The sequence below is a fragment of the Heterodontus francisci genome, chromosome 22 (genome assembly GCF_036365525.1).
Source record: "Heterodontus francisci isolate sHetFra1 chromosome 22, sHetFra1.hap1, whole genome shotgun sequence".
In the NCBI taxonomy this organism is placed as follows: domain Eukaryota; kingdom Metazoa; phylum Chordata; class Chondrichthyes; order Heterodontiformes; family Heterodontidae; genus Heterodontus; species Heterodontus francisci.
This window is the reverse complement of record NC_090392.1, coordinates 70767140-70781241: the sequence shown is the minus strand read 5'-3', so window position 1 is coordinate 70781241 and position 14102 is coordinate 70767140. Positions and strand designations below refer to the sequence as shown.

Sequence of the window (14102 nt, the reverse complement as noted above, 5' to 3'; positions counted from 1 at the left end):
AAGATGACTACTAGCAAGCTGGAACCAGGGCTGTTTTTACTCCTCCCTATCCCAGGGACACAGAACAATTGCAACTCCAGCTGAAATCAGGTGGTTAGTCTTTAATACTTGTTTCTATATTAGAGATTGTTTACTTTGGCCAGTTCGCACCAGTACATGGGTTCTATCAGTTGCAGAACTGTGCAAGCCTTCAAGTATCAACAAGATAGAAGCTAAATCTAATTATTTTGCCCCTTAGGTTCTTTCCCTCTACACTCATCTACCTAGCAGGGTTAAGAGAAACCCCTCCCCGTGGTTTAACACCATGGTATTCTGTGGAAAACTCAATAGATGAGAGTCAAAATCAATGGGGTGGGAAGGTTTTATTCCCCTTGGGACCAACTCCAACTAGACACTGCTCAAGGTGCAATAATAAAGGTTGTCACACCCACTCGCAGACAGAAACAGAATGGGGAAACAAAAAAAAAAGGGACACGGCCCAGTCCAATAGATAATGGAGGGGCTACCATTGGATTTAGATTTTCGTAAATGCACAAAAAAAGACTTCTTCTCCAAACACATTACTGTCAAAAGGTTATGGGAATTTAAAGAAAAACTATTAGAGGTCCAGCTGTAACCATGTTAGGGTCGGGCAACTTTGTGTCATTACACCAGCTCCTTCATAGTTCAAGAAACCCCAGTTGAATCAAATGCCTTTAAAAAGAGCTAACAAGCCAGCAATTCTAATAAGTTGCAAGGCAATGTATTCAAGGCAACAACAAAGTGGACATGCCCATAATCATTTTGCAGAGTAAGTCATCTTATTCTATAGAAGCTGTAAAAGAGTTAAAGAGAGAACACAGATGCAAGCCTAGTCAATTCAAACAACCCAGCTTGGGAACTTAGCTATAGTCAAATGCGAATAGGACATTTTTAATTTAAAAAAAATAGAAGCAAGGCAACATAATGTTTTTCTCCAAGAGTCATGCTCATAGATGAGTGAGACGCTTACCATTAAATCTTTGCAGCAGGAACTCCATGAGGGTAGTTAGAGGCAGTGCACAGAGAGCCAAAGCGAAAACCACATTGAAATTCAAGCATCCATTGATGAAGTAGAATGACCATGGCTCTGTACCTGGAAAGAAAACAAAATAGAGTTGTTAATAAAAGGCACATCTCTCATGACTCAACCTATTAAACTGCAGAATAGCAAACATATCATGGCCTTCAATTCTGTATTTCTCTTTCACTGCTGAATTATACAGTGACTACACTTCAAAAGTACTTCATTGGCTCTAAAGTGTTGAGGTCATGAAAGGTGATAAATAAATGCAAGTCTTTCTTTATCTGCATGATATATACAGATTTATTTTTGTCAAGGTAAAGGAATCGTGTAACTGAGCCTTAAAGCTCAGTTTTCTCAGTCTCTGTTCGCATCTGTTCCAAGTTAGTTCATCGTGGAAGGAGGGATTTTTACCTAATAAAGAAATAAGCTGCATTTATATTGTACCTTCTCTATCTCAGGATGTTCCAAGGTACTTCACAGCCAATGTACTGATTACTAAGTGTAGTTACTGTTGATATGTAGGGCGAGAGAGCAGCCAATTTTCACAGCAATACCCCACAAAGAGCAATTAAATAGAGGGCCAGGTAATCTGTATCAGTGTTGTTGGCTGAGAGATAAATGTTGACCTGGACACTGGGAGGACTCCCCTTCTTTTCATCAAATAGTGCTAGGAGATATTTAAAGTCCACCTAAGCAGTTTAACATCTCATCTGAAAGACAAAGAGTTTTATTTTTCATAAACATTTGTATCTGATCCGCATTTAGGTTTTTTTTTTAAAGTCTGTAGTTTTGAATTAACCAACACATTAGCCTTCTTCATTGTGTTAGACTAAATGAAACTTAGAATTTTGCAAGAGATTCATTACCATTTAGAAAACAGCATTTTCACTACCTTTGGGACTTTTTAAGGTCAGTAGATCACAGTACCTGCAGCAAATCCAAAAATTTACAGGCTGGAGTGTCACATCTATCATTTGTCACTCATCCAATTTGCAGTTCACTCATTATGTCCTGACAACTGTCACTGTACATTGAGCTCTCTCAACCCAGAGCCAATGCTCTCTCTTCCCTTGTTCCCCCTCCTTCTACCAAAGTCTGGCTGCAAACAGATTGGATCGGGAAACCGCTATCCTCAACACAGTTCCTGACGCTAATGGGAATGATCCCAGTGGGAACTCGAACATGAAGAATTCCCATCTACAGGAGACAGAAGCTGGGATCAGAGACAGGCACCTCTTTGATGATGGCAAATCCTCAGTCCAGTCAATTAGCAGCCAAGCTAAAGTAGGCCAGGGAGGAGAAAAGCATTAGACAGAAATAAAGGGGTTTAGTGGATGGCAAAGATAAGCAGAGGGGAATGGACAAAGGATGGCAATGAAGAGACAAATACATAATAATGATGGGGCAATAGATAATACTGAAGGGGCAATGGATGGTAACGAAGGGACAATGGAAAGAATAGGACAATGAAGGGGCAATCGATACCAATGAAAGGGACGATGGTTGATAATGAAAGAGAAAGGGAAAGAATAAAAGTTAGGAGCAGCACCTGAGGATGGGAAGGAGGAGAATGCAGCATTAACTGATGGGAGAGTGGGCAAGAGTGCCAACATGAACTAGAGTGTACTGAAGAGTACAGCTTGAACGAGGAAGGTAGAAGATGAGTAGCAGCACGAACAGGGTTGGAGGTGGGTAAAGAGCATCAGGCTGGAACAATGCAGGACAGTGAAAAGCCTCTGAACTGGGGTGGTTGGGTGTGGGAGCGATTGTTATGGTTACTTTTGGGGAAGTGGCAATCTGATCGGTCAGTTAAAAATCCAAATGTTGCTTCCCTTTTTAACATTGAAAAGTGATCCATTGTGCTACGTGAAAGTAGTTATAAGAAGTCAGAATGTGTCATTTGTCAAGATTTCCTGAAGTGAAATGGCTCAGCTCCCCTTAACTGCAAAAAATGCGCCACCAATATTTCGATTTTTTCTTTTAGGCTTTCATGCATTTACATTCCACGCCCCCCCCACCCCCTCACCCTCAGCCCCCCACAGCCCCTCACTCCAATACCAGCAATGTTGAGGATTTCTACAGTTTAAGTTGCAAATCCCACAGCTGATATTCTTGAGGTGTCACATTTGGGGTCGATTTTGTTTTGGAGCTGTCGTCCAGCTTTTGCTCGTGTTCTGGATTGGCAGGCATGAAATAGTAAGTAAAAATGGATGTGGATTTTAAATAATACTGTTGAAGTCAGGATTTCAGGAATCCAATATTCCTTCCAGTCTGTTGAAAACTTTGAGACCTCTAAACATAATCGCCTTTCATGCATCTTATGAGACCGAGGCGAACCTGTGAGGGGACAAGCACCGGCGCCCGGGAGTTCCAGCGGCTTAAAAGAGTCTGCGAGAGGCCTGGGATAGAGTGAGACTGAGGTGGACCTGCGAGGGGACCAGCACTGGTGAGCTGGAGTTCCAGCAGCTTAAAAGAGGCATACTCTCACACACTCTCACAGGGACAGTTAGAGAGTTCCACGACTGACGTCACATTTCAGAAAGTGACGCATTGCAAGGGGAAGCAGCTGATTGGTAAGTAGGAACAGGTGGGTATTTCTACCCTTTTTTACTACTTTCAGTAGCTAAAGTAAAAGCAAAGGTAGGGACTTTAGATGGTAGCAGGTAGTCTTTGGAGTGGAATAAGGTCCCTAGCATAAATAGTACTCTAAATTAAAAGGGAGTAACTAAGGAGCTTAATCTAGGAGCTTAGTCATGGCACGTCTAAGAGCGAAGTCCAAAGTACGGAAAGTCCTTATCAGGGAACTCCTCTTTGCTGACGATGCTGCTTTAACATCTCACACTGAAGAGTGCCTGCAGAGTCTCATTGACAGGTTTGCAGCTGCCTGCAATGAATTTGGCCTAACCATCAGCCTCAAGAAAACGAACAGCATGGGGCAGGACGTCAGAAATGCTCCATCCATCAATATTGGTGGCCATGCTCTGGAAGTGGTTCAAGAGTTCACCTACCTAGGCTCAACTATCACCAGTAACCTGTCTCTCGATGCAGAAATCAACAAGCACATAGGAACGGCTTCCACTGCTAGGTCCAGACTGGCCAAGAGAGTGTGGGAAAATGGCGCACTGACACGGAACACAAAGGTCCGAGTGTATCAAGCCTGTGTCCTCAGTACCTTGCTCTATGGCAGCGAGGCCTGGACAACGTATGTCAGCCAAGAGCGACGTCTCAATTCATTCCATCTTCGCTGCCTCCGGAGAATACTTGGCATCAGGCGGCAGGACCGTATCTCCAACACAGAAGTCCTCGAGGCAGCCAACATCCCCAGCTTATACACACTACTGAGTCAGCAGCGCTTGAGATGGCTTGGCCATGTGAGCCGCATGGAAGATGGCAGGATCCCCAAAGATACATTGTACAGCGAGCTCGCCACTGGTATCAGACCCACCGGCCGTCCATGTCTCCGCTTCAAAGACGTCTGCAAACGCGACATGAAGTCCTGTGACATTGATCACAAGTCGTGGGAGTCAGTTGCCAGCGTTCGCCAGAGCTGGCGGGCAGTCATTAAGGCGGGGCTAAAGTGTGGCGGGTCGAAGAGACTTAGCAGTTGGCAGGAAAAAAGACAGAAGCGCAAGGGGAGAGCCAACTGTGTAACAGCCCGACAAACAAATTTTTCTGCAGCACCTGTGGAAGAGCCTGTCACTCTAGAATTGGCCTTTATCGCCACTCCAGGCGCTGCTCCACAAACCACTGACCACCTCCAGGCGCTTACCCATTGTCTCCCGAGACAAGGAGGCCAAAGAAGAAGAGTCATGGTAGGAGAGCTCAGCCCCGTGGTATGCTCCTCCTGTGCTATGTGGGAAATCAGGGACACTTCCAGTGTCCCTGGCAACCATGTGTGCAGGAAGTCTGTCCAGCTGCAGCTATTGGCTGACCACATTGCGCGGCTAGAGCTGTGGATGGATTCACTGTGGAGCATCTGTGATGCTGAAGACATCGAGGATAGCACGTTTAGCAAGGTGGTCACACCACAAGTAATGGCAGAAAAAGGATGGGTGACACCAGGCAGAGTAGTAGGCGCAGGGTGGTAGTACAGGAATCCCCTGTGGCCATCCCCCTCTCAAAGAGATATATCATTTTGAATACTGTTGCCGGTGGGGGGGGGGGGGGGGGGGCGGGGAATGGCCTCCCAGGGGAAAGCATCAACAGCCAAGTTCGTGGCACCACGGATGGCTCGGCTGCACAGGAGGGGAGGAAAAAGACTGGGAGAGCCATAGCGATAGGAGATTCAATTGTGAGGGGAACAGACAGGCATTTCTGTGGCCGCAAATGAGACTCCAGAATGGTATGTTACCTCCCTGGTGCTAGGGTCAAGGATGTCTCGGAGCAGCTGCAGGACATTCTGAAGGGGGAGTGTGAACAGCCAGCGGTCGTGGTACATGTTGGTACCAACGACATAGGTAGAAAAAGGGATGAGGTCCAGCAAGATGAATTTAAGGAGTTAGGAGCTAAGTTAAAAAGCAATTTCAGGATTATTTCCTGTGCCACGTGTTATTGAGTATAGGAACAGGAGAATAGACCAGATGAATGTGTGGCTGGAGAAATGGAGCAGGAGGGATGGATTTAGATTCCTGGGACATTGGGATCGGTTCTGGGGAAGGTGGGACCTGTATAAGTTGGACAGGTTACCCCAGGCAGGACCGGAACCAATGTCCTTGCAGGGGCATTTGCTAGTGCTGTTGGGGAGGATTTAAACTAGAATGACAGGGGGATGGGAATCTGAGCGGGGAGACTAAGGAGGAGGAAAAAGGATAGAAACGAAAGACAGGAAACAAAAAGGCAGAAGTGGAAGACATATAAATCAAGGGCAAGAACCAAATAGGGCCATAGTGCAAAAGAATGCTAAGATGACTAAGAATGTTAAAAAGACAAGCCTAAAGGGATTGTGTCTCAATGCACAGAGTATTCACAATAAGGTAGGCGAATTAACCACGCAAATAGATGTAAATGGATATGATATAGTTGCAATTACGGAGACATGGCTGCAGGCTGAGCAAAGATCTGAACATCCAAGTGTATTCAATATTTAGGAAGGACAGGCAAAAAAGGAAAGGAGGTGGAGTAGCATTGTTAGTAAAAGAGGAAATCAATGCAATAGTGAGGAAGGATATTAGCTCAGAGAATCCTGATGGGGAATCTGTATGGGTGGATCTAATAAACACCAATGGGCAGAAAACATTGGTTGTATATAGAACCCCATCAGCAGTGGTGATGTAGAGGACGGCATTAAACAGGAAATTAAAGAAGCATGCAATAAGGGTACAACTGTAATTATGGGTGACTTTCATCTACATATAGATTGGACAAACCAAATTTGCAATAATACTGTAGAGGAGGAATTCCTGGAGTGCGAACGTGATGGTTTTTCGGACCAATACATTGAGGAACCAACTAGAGAACAGGCCATCCTAGACTGGGTATTGTGTAATGAGAAAGGATTAGTTAACAATCTTGTTGTGCGGAGTCCCTTGGGGAAGAGCGACCATAACATGAAGAAATCTTCATTTAGATGGGGAGTGAGAGAGTTGATTCCGAGACTAGGGTCCTGAATCTAAATAAAGGAAACTATGAAGGTATGAGGCACGAGTTGGCTATGATAGATTGGGGAACGTTACTTAAAGGGTTGACAGTGGATAGGCAACGGCTAGCAGTTAAAGAGTGCATGGATGAATTACAACAATTATTCATTCCTGTCTGGCGCAAAAATAAAACTGGAAGGGTAGCTCGACCATAGCTTACAAAAGAAATTAGGGATAGTAATAGATCCAAGGAGGAGAAATATAAAATGGCCAGAACAAGCAGCAAACCTGAGGACTGGGAGCAGTTTAGAATTCAGCAAAGGAGGTCAAAGGGATTGATTATGAAGGGGAAAATACAGTACGAGAGTAAACTTGCAGAGAACATAAAAACAGACTGTAAAAGCTTCTATAGATATGTGAAGAGAAAAAGATTAGTGAAGACAAATGTGGGTCCCTTACAGACAGAAACAGGGCAATTTATAATGGGGAACAAAGAAATGGCAGACCAATTAAATACATACTTTGGTTCTGTCTTCACAAAGGAGGACACAAATTACCTCCTAGAAATGTTGGGGAACATAGGGTCTAGCGAGAAGGAGGAACTGTATGACATCAGTATTAGTAGGGAAATGGTGTTAGGAAAATTGATGGGATTGAAGGCTGATAAGTCCCCAGGGCCTGATAATCTACATCCCAGAGTACTTAAGGAAGTAGCCCTAGAAATAGTAGATGCATTGCTGGTCATTTGTTAAAATTCTATAGACTCTGGAACAGTTCCAATGGATTGGAGGGCAGCTAATGTAACCCCACTATTTAAAAAAGGAGGTAAAGAGAAAACAGGGAATTATAGACCAGTTAGCCTGACATCAGTAGTGGGGAAAATGCTAAAGTCCATTGTAAAAGATGTAATAGCAGAGCACTTGGAAAACAGTGACAGGATCAGACAAAGTCAACATGGATTTACAAAAGGGAAATCATGCTTGACAAATCTACTGGAATTTATTGAGGATGTAACTAGTAGAATAGATATGGGAGAACCAGTGGATGTGGTGTATTTGGACTTTCAGAAGGCTTTCGATAAGGTCCCACATAAGAGATTAGCATGCAAAATTAAAGTACATGGAATGGCGGTAAGGTACTAACATGGATAGGGAACTGGTTGGCAGACAGGAAACAAAGAGCAGGAATAAACGGGTCTTTTTCCGAGTGGCAGGCAGTGACTAGTGGGGTACCGCAGGGATCAGTGCTAGGACCCCAGCTATTCACAATATATATTAATGATATAGATGAGGAAATTAAATGTAATATATTCAAGTTTGCAGATGACACAAAGCTGGGTGGGAGTGTGAGCTGTGAGGAGGATACAGAGAAGCTCCAGTGTGATTTGGACAGGTTGAGTGAGTGGGCAAATACATGGCAGATGCAGTATAATGTGGATAAACGTGAGGTTATCCACTTTGGAGGCAAAAACAGGAAGGCAGATTTTCTGAATGGCGATAGATTGGGAAAGGGGGAGGTGCAGAGAAACCTGGCTGTCCTTGTGCACCAGTCGCTGAAAGTAAGCATGCAGGTGCAGCAGGCAGTTAAGAAGGCAAATGGTATGTTGGCCTTCATAGCCAAGGGATTCGAGTACAGGAGCAGGATGTCTTGCTGCAATTATACAAGGCCTTGGTGAGACCACACCTTGAGTATTGTGTGCAGTTTTGGTCTCCTTATCTGAGGAAGGATATTCTTGCTATGGAGGGAGTGCAGCGAAGGTTCACCATACTGATTCCTGGGATGGCAGGACTGACGTATGAAGAGAGATTGGGTTGATTAGGCTTGTATGCACTACAGTTTAGAAGAATGAGAGGGGATCTCATAGAAACTTACAAAATTCTAACAGGACTGGACAGACTAGATGCAGGAAGGATTTTCCTGATGGCAGGGGAGTCCAGGACCAGGGATCATAGTCTAAGGATAAGGGGTAAGCCATTTAGGACTGAGATAAGGAAAGATTTCTTCACCCAGAGTGCTGAACCTGTGAAATTCTCTACCACAGAAAGCAGTTGAGGCCAAATCATTAAATATATTCAAGAAAGAGTTAGATATAGTTCTTAGGGCTAAAGGGATCAAGGGATACTGGGAAAAAGCGGGAACAAGGTACTGAGTTTGGATGATCAGCATGATCGTATTGAATGGCGGAGAAGGCTTGAAGGGTCGAATGGCCTACTCCTGCTCCTATTTTTCTATGTTTCTATGAAATAATTTTAAGAAGGTTTCAAAATGTGTTCCAAGAGATCACCATTCTTCCCCTGCTTAGCTCTTGATCTCTCACAAGCATCATTATAAAAATATTTCTCTTAGTCATGCTCTTCTCAAGCTGCAATGACTGGATGGGAGTTAGTTTCAGTAACAAGAATCTTTACTCTGAGCAAGACAGCCAGTTACTGATGTCTTGCTGCAGTGTGAATTTCTCAATTATTTTCCTTTGTGAAACTCTGAAATAAAATCAGAAAGCGCTGTCATGCCAACTGAAGCATTCATATAATTTTCATCTCCTTCTGATGCCTTCTGACCTGCTGTGTACTTTCTACTTTTATGTAAAGGTCATTCTGACCAATGCCAGTGTGACCTGCACCCATCTCCATCACTGGCACATCGTTACTGCACTATGTACTATCCACAGGGTGAATTACAGAAACAGCCAACGCTGCTTCGACAGCAGCTCCCAAACCCGCAATCTTCACCACCCAGAAAGCCAAGAGCAGCATGCGGAAGGAAACACCACTGCCTCCAGGTTCCCCTCCAATTCACACACCATCCTGACTTGGACAGATATCACCTTTCCTGCAGTATTGCTGAGTCAAAATCCTGGAATTCTCTACCTAATGTCATTGTGGGAGATTATAGCCATCCAAGGAGGCAGCTCACTATCGCCTTCTCAACAGCAACTAGGGATGGGTAATAAACGCTGGCAGCAACACCCATAACCAAGAATTCTTTTTTTTAAAAAACTTTTTCTAATTTAGGTGAACTGTAAAAGTGTAACAATTTCATGCAAATATTTTAAAATTAATTTTAATTGACATTTTGACAGGTTGAGGAAAAATAAATAGGAAATGTAGATTTTCTTTTAAGAACGGGACCAATTTCAGGACCAAGACAAAGGATTTGTAGCTCCCCATTCACTGTGGTAGCTTTCTGTCCTTTGAGGTACTTCTTAGCTAGTAGGAGAAATTGTAAGGCACGACAAAAGACCCATTCCCCACCGCCTCCTCCCCCCACCTTAAACATCCCAATAATGCAACAGCACTAAGCTTACAGCAACTCTCAATGCACCTGCGTGGCATTTCCATTTTCAACTCTACTTGCGACACCAAGCAATGTTGGTGCTCATCAGTGTTAAATTTCAAGGTAGTGCTTACTGGCACTAATGTCAGCAATAAAATTGAGATAACTCTAAATCACTTTACTGAGAAATGTGAATGTTTCCATCCTCTCTGCTCCCAGGTTAATGATCCAGGAACGATTTTTTAAAATCTTTTTAGAATTATGATCGTAGAAGAAATTACCTTTGGTCTCTAAAGTGCTCATTATTTCATTTCTCTGACAGATTTAGGACCAATGTCAAGAGGTTTTATCTCATACAAAGCATGATTAGCACATGCAATAAATTTCTATGGAGGCCCAAGAAGGCAAAAGCATCGGAATTATTAAGAAACAAGTGGATATTGTGGTTGGGAATGATGGGCAATAGGTTTCACTAGATGGACTCTATGTCCTTCCTCATCTGTAACTATTTTATGATCTATACAATGCCTATTTGGTTTCCCAACAACTGTGTTGCATATGCACAACTGGAATCTTTTGATTATTTAACAACTAGCTGCTTGTGTCTTGGGAATTAGCATTCCTTTAGCAGTTTTTGTATTAAAAAAACTTATCCAAGAAAATAACTATCCAAACAAACCAAAGAAAACAGCACATTAGGTTAAAAAAAAAATGCAATGGCTGCCATTTTAATAGAGTTGTCACAGCTCTTCTTAGTGTTAAATTCACATTAATTTTATGCAGATCACCTATCACTTCACATGGTAATGGGGGAATGGACATCAACCCAAGAGCTAGTATGCAGAACTAATCATTTCTAGCAGCCTTGCACCCGACTCAAAATTGCATTCTTGTTGGGAGGGGAAGGAGCAAAGCTTGAATTGTGTTCATGTGTTTGTATATAGTAAGGCCTGTTTTTAAAGTTTGTCTGAATTAAGCCGACAGAAAGGAGATAAATTTGGAGCAGTTTCCATTTATGCTCTTGCAATAATTGAACATACTGACTCAACATTTTTCTGACTACTGTACAATGACAAGCAAGACAGGGGAGCAACTAAATAGGAAAAGCTGTCGGTAATGACAACAGACTCGGAGAGTTTTCTCGTGCTGAGCTGAAGCTTCTAAAATATCTGGAATTGCAGAAGAGACTGAAATTTAATTTTGTGACATCATGTTTTCCCTCAAAGCTGTAAATTATCCCACAATGAAATGAATTAATAGGCTGTAAAAATGAGACCGTTGGAAGGATTTGTTATTTATGACAGAGGTGGCTGCTGTGAATCCCACTGAGTTGGAGACAAAGAGCAGCAGAAAGAGCACAGCTTGTTGCATCTGAAGAAGAAACATTCACTTGTTCCTCTCCCACTCTCTTCAGTAAACTCCCACCCTGTTGCTGTGTCTATCTTGAAGATTAGGGCACCAAGAGTGCAAAGCTCAAAAGACCTACAACCCTAGGGTACTGCTTTCTCCATTTAGATGCCAACAGCAGGGTACCCTTGGGAACGCCAACAATGGCATTTAGTCGGTTTTATTTTGCTACTGGCTTTGCAATACTCTAAAGATCACTTCGAATCAAAAAATAGAATGGGGTTATTTGGCCCACTGCACCTGAGCCAGTTCTCAAACAGCTATCCACTTAACCTCTAATCTCTACCTTTCCCCCACTGACATACATTGACTTTAGCACTGCTTCGATTTTAAAATTCTCATCCTTGATTTTAAATCCCTCCATGGCCTCGCCTCGCCTCGCCTCTCATCTCTGTAACCTCCTCTAGCGCTACAACCTTTTGAAATCTCTTCTCTCCTCCAATTCTGGCCTCTTTCACATCCGCGGTTTTCAATCGCTGCACTGTTGCCTCTCATGCCTTCAGCTGCCGAAGCCCTAAACTCTGGAATTCCCTTCTTAAACCTTTCCACCTCTCGCCCCTTTCTCTTAAGGTGCTCCTTAAAACTTACCTCTTTGAGCAAGCTTTTAGATCATCTGTCCTGATATCTCAAATGGTTCAACAGCACTCCTGTGAAGCGCCTTGGGAAATTTGCTGTGTTAAAGGCTCTATACAAATGCAAGTTGTTGGTATTGTTGCTGTTAAAAATCAAATGGCAGGTGCATAGAGCACATTGACCTGGTTTATCTCTGTTTAACCAAGGGATTAAAAACTACAAAACCTGGTTTTCTCCCATTTTGTTCTGAAAGAGCGGATTCAAACTGGGATGCAGATCTATGGTACATTAATCACAAAAGGTTAGTATGCAGGTACAGCAAGTGATGAGAAAGGGAAATGGAATATTGTCGCTTATTACAAAGGGAAGCGAGTATAAAAGTAGGGAAGTTTTGCTACAACAGCACAAGACCTTGGTGAGACTACATCTGGAGCACTGTGTACAGTTTTACTCTTCTTAACTCAGAAAGGATAAAAATGCATTAGAAGCACTTCAGAGAATATTCACTCTACTGATTCTGGGGATGAAGGGCTTATCTAATGAAGTAAGATTGAACAGGTTGGGCCTAAACCCATTGGAGTTTATAAGAATGAGAGGTGATCTTATTGAAACATATATGATCCTGAGGGGACTTGACAGGGTGGATGCTGGAAGGATGTTTCCACTTAAAGGGAGACTAGAACTAGGGGACACAATTAAAAAATATGGGATCTCCTATTTAAGCTGGAAATGATAGGAAATTTTTTCTCTGAGGGTTATTAGTCTGTGGAATTCGCTTCCTCAGAGAGCAGTAGAGGCTGGGCCATTGCATATATTCAAGGCTGAATTAGATAGATGCTTGATAGACAAGGGAGTCAAGTGTTGTAGGGCGGAGGGCAGACAGGAAAATGGAGTTGAGGCCACAATCAGATCAGCCATGATCTTGTGATGACACAGCAGGCTCGAGGCATTGAACGGCCTACTCCTACTCCTCATTGGTATGTTCATATGTTTGCATGATGCCAGCTGTCCTCAGGTTTCTCACCCCAGGCTTAATAATACGTGGCGGTCGGCGATTCAGGCCATCGGGGTATCACAACCAACAACAATCCTGTCCATGCATGAAGTCTATTTTCCACATGGTTCACCTTGATGGACATGAGTAGAGAGCTCAGCTGACTTTTCCTAATCCAGCCAATGCTTTTTAGCAGAGCTCCATACAACAGGGAGTTAATTATATGAGAGGACACTCATGCCTGATCTACATGAAGAATCCCTGCTTGAGTAAAACACCAGATATATTGGAAGGGGTGAGAACTGTGGTCAAGTTTCATCAAAATCTCAGACAAACACTGGGTATACATGGAAATCTTTACTTCAGAGGAAAGTGACGCAACCAGTATTGTCCACTTGACCTAGTCCTGAATTTAGTTCCAGGTATATTGACAAGCGCAAAAGGGTGTCAATCATCATTGATATGAAGATGGCGAATGCTCTGGCAGGGTCAGACTCCAGGGGGGTGTAAGCTGTGTCAATAACAAAGGACAATGATGCTTGATTAGACTGATTCCGTACAGCCTCATTTAAGATTTTGTCCTGCGGCTTAAACATTAGCGCGTGAAGCAATCTAGAATTGAACCCATCAACCCATCTATTCATTACTTTGGTGTGTAAGCATGTTTCGGAACCATATTTAAACATCGGTATTACTAATGTTCTGCAGAGCCATATTTTCAGATTGCAACTCATGCTCAATCTTCGTATATGGGAAACAGAGCTTACGGCGAAGCTCACAAGGGCAATTCGCCTGAGGCAATCAGGAAAACAGTCCCCATTATTGGAATTCATAAAGAACAAACTTGCATGTATAAAAAGTTATTTATTTAGAGTTATTTATGGCACAGAAGGAGGCCATTCGGCCCATTGAGCCAATGGAGTTATTGTCCACTTGCCCCATGCCCCGGCTCGATTCCTGTAGCCCTGCAAGGCTGTTTCTCTCAGGTGGCCATCTAACTTCCTCTTCAAGTCATTGATTGTCTCCGCTTCCACCAGCCTTGTGGGGAGCCAGTTTGAGGTCGTTACCAGCCACCGCATAAAGAAGTTCTTTCTCATATTCCCCCTGCATCTTTTGCTCCAACATTTTCAATCTGTGTCCCCTAGTCCTTGTACCATTAGTTAATGGGAACAGTTCTTCCTTGTCTAACTTATCTAAGCCCTTCATAATTTTACACACTTCTATTAAATCGCAG

At 43.2% G+C, this 14102-nt stretch overlaps 1 protein-coding gene across 3 annotated transcripts in view; it reads right to left on the bottom strand.

The window, feature by feature from the left end:
* alg9 (ALG9 alpha-1,2-mannosyltransferase) overlaps window positions 1-14102 on the bottom strand; it is a 265182-nt gene that overhangs the window by 152428 nt on the left and 98652 nt on the right. For all 3 annotated transcript variants that reach the window (XM_068053983.1, XM_068053985.1, XM_068053986.1), the window contains exon 9: window positions 992-1114. In XM_068053983.1, the coding sequence (XP_067910084.1) occupies window positions 992-1114 (123 nt within the window). The remainder of the gene's footprint in view (window positions 1-991; window positions 1115-14102) is intronic.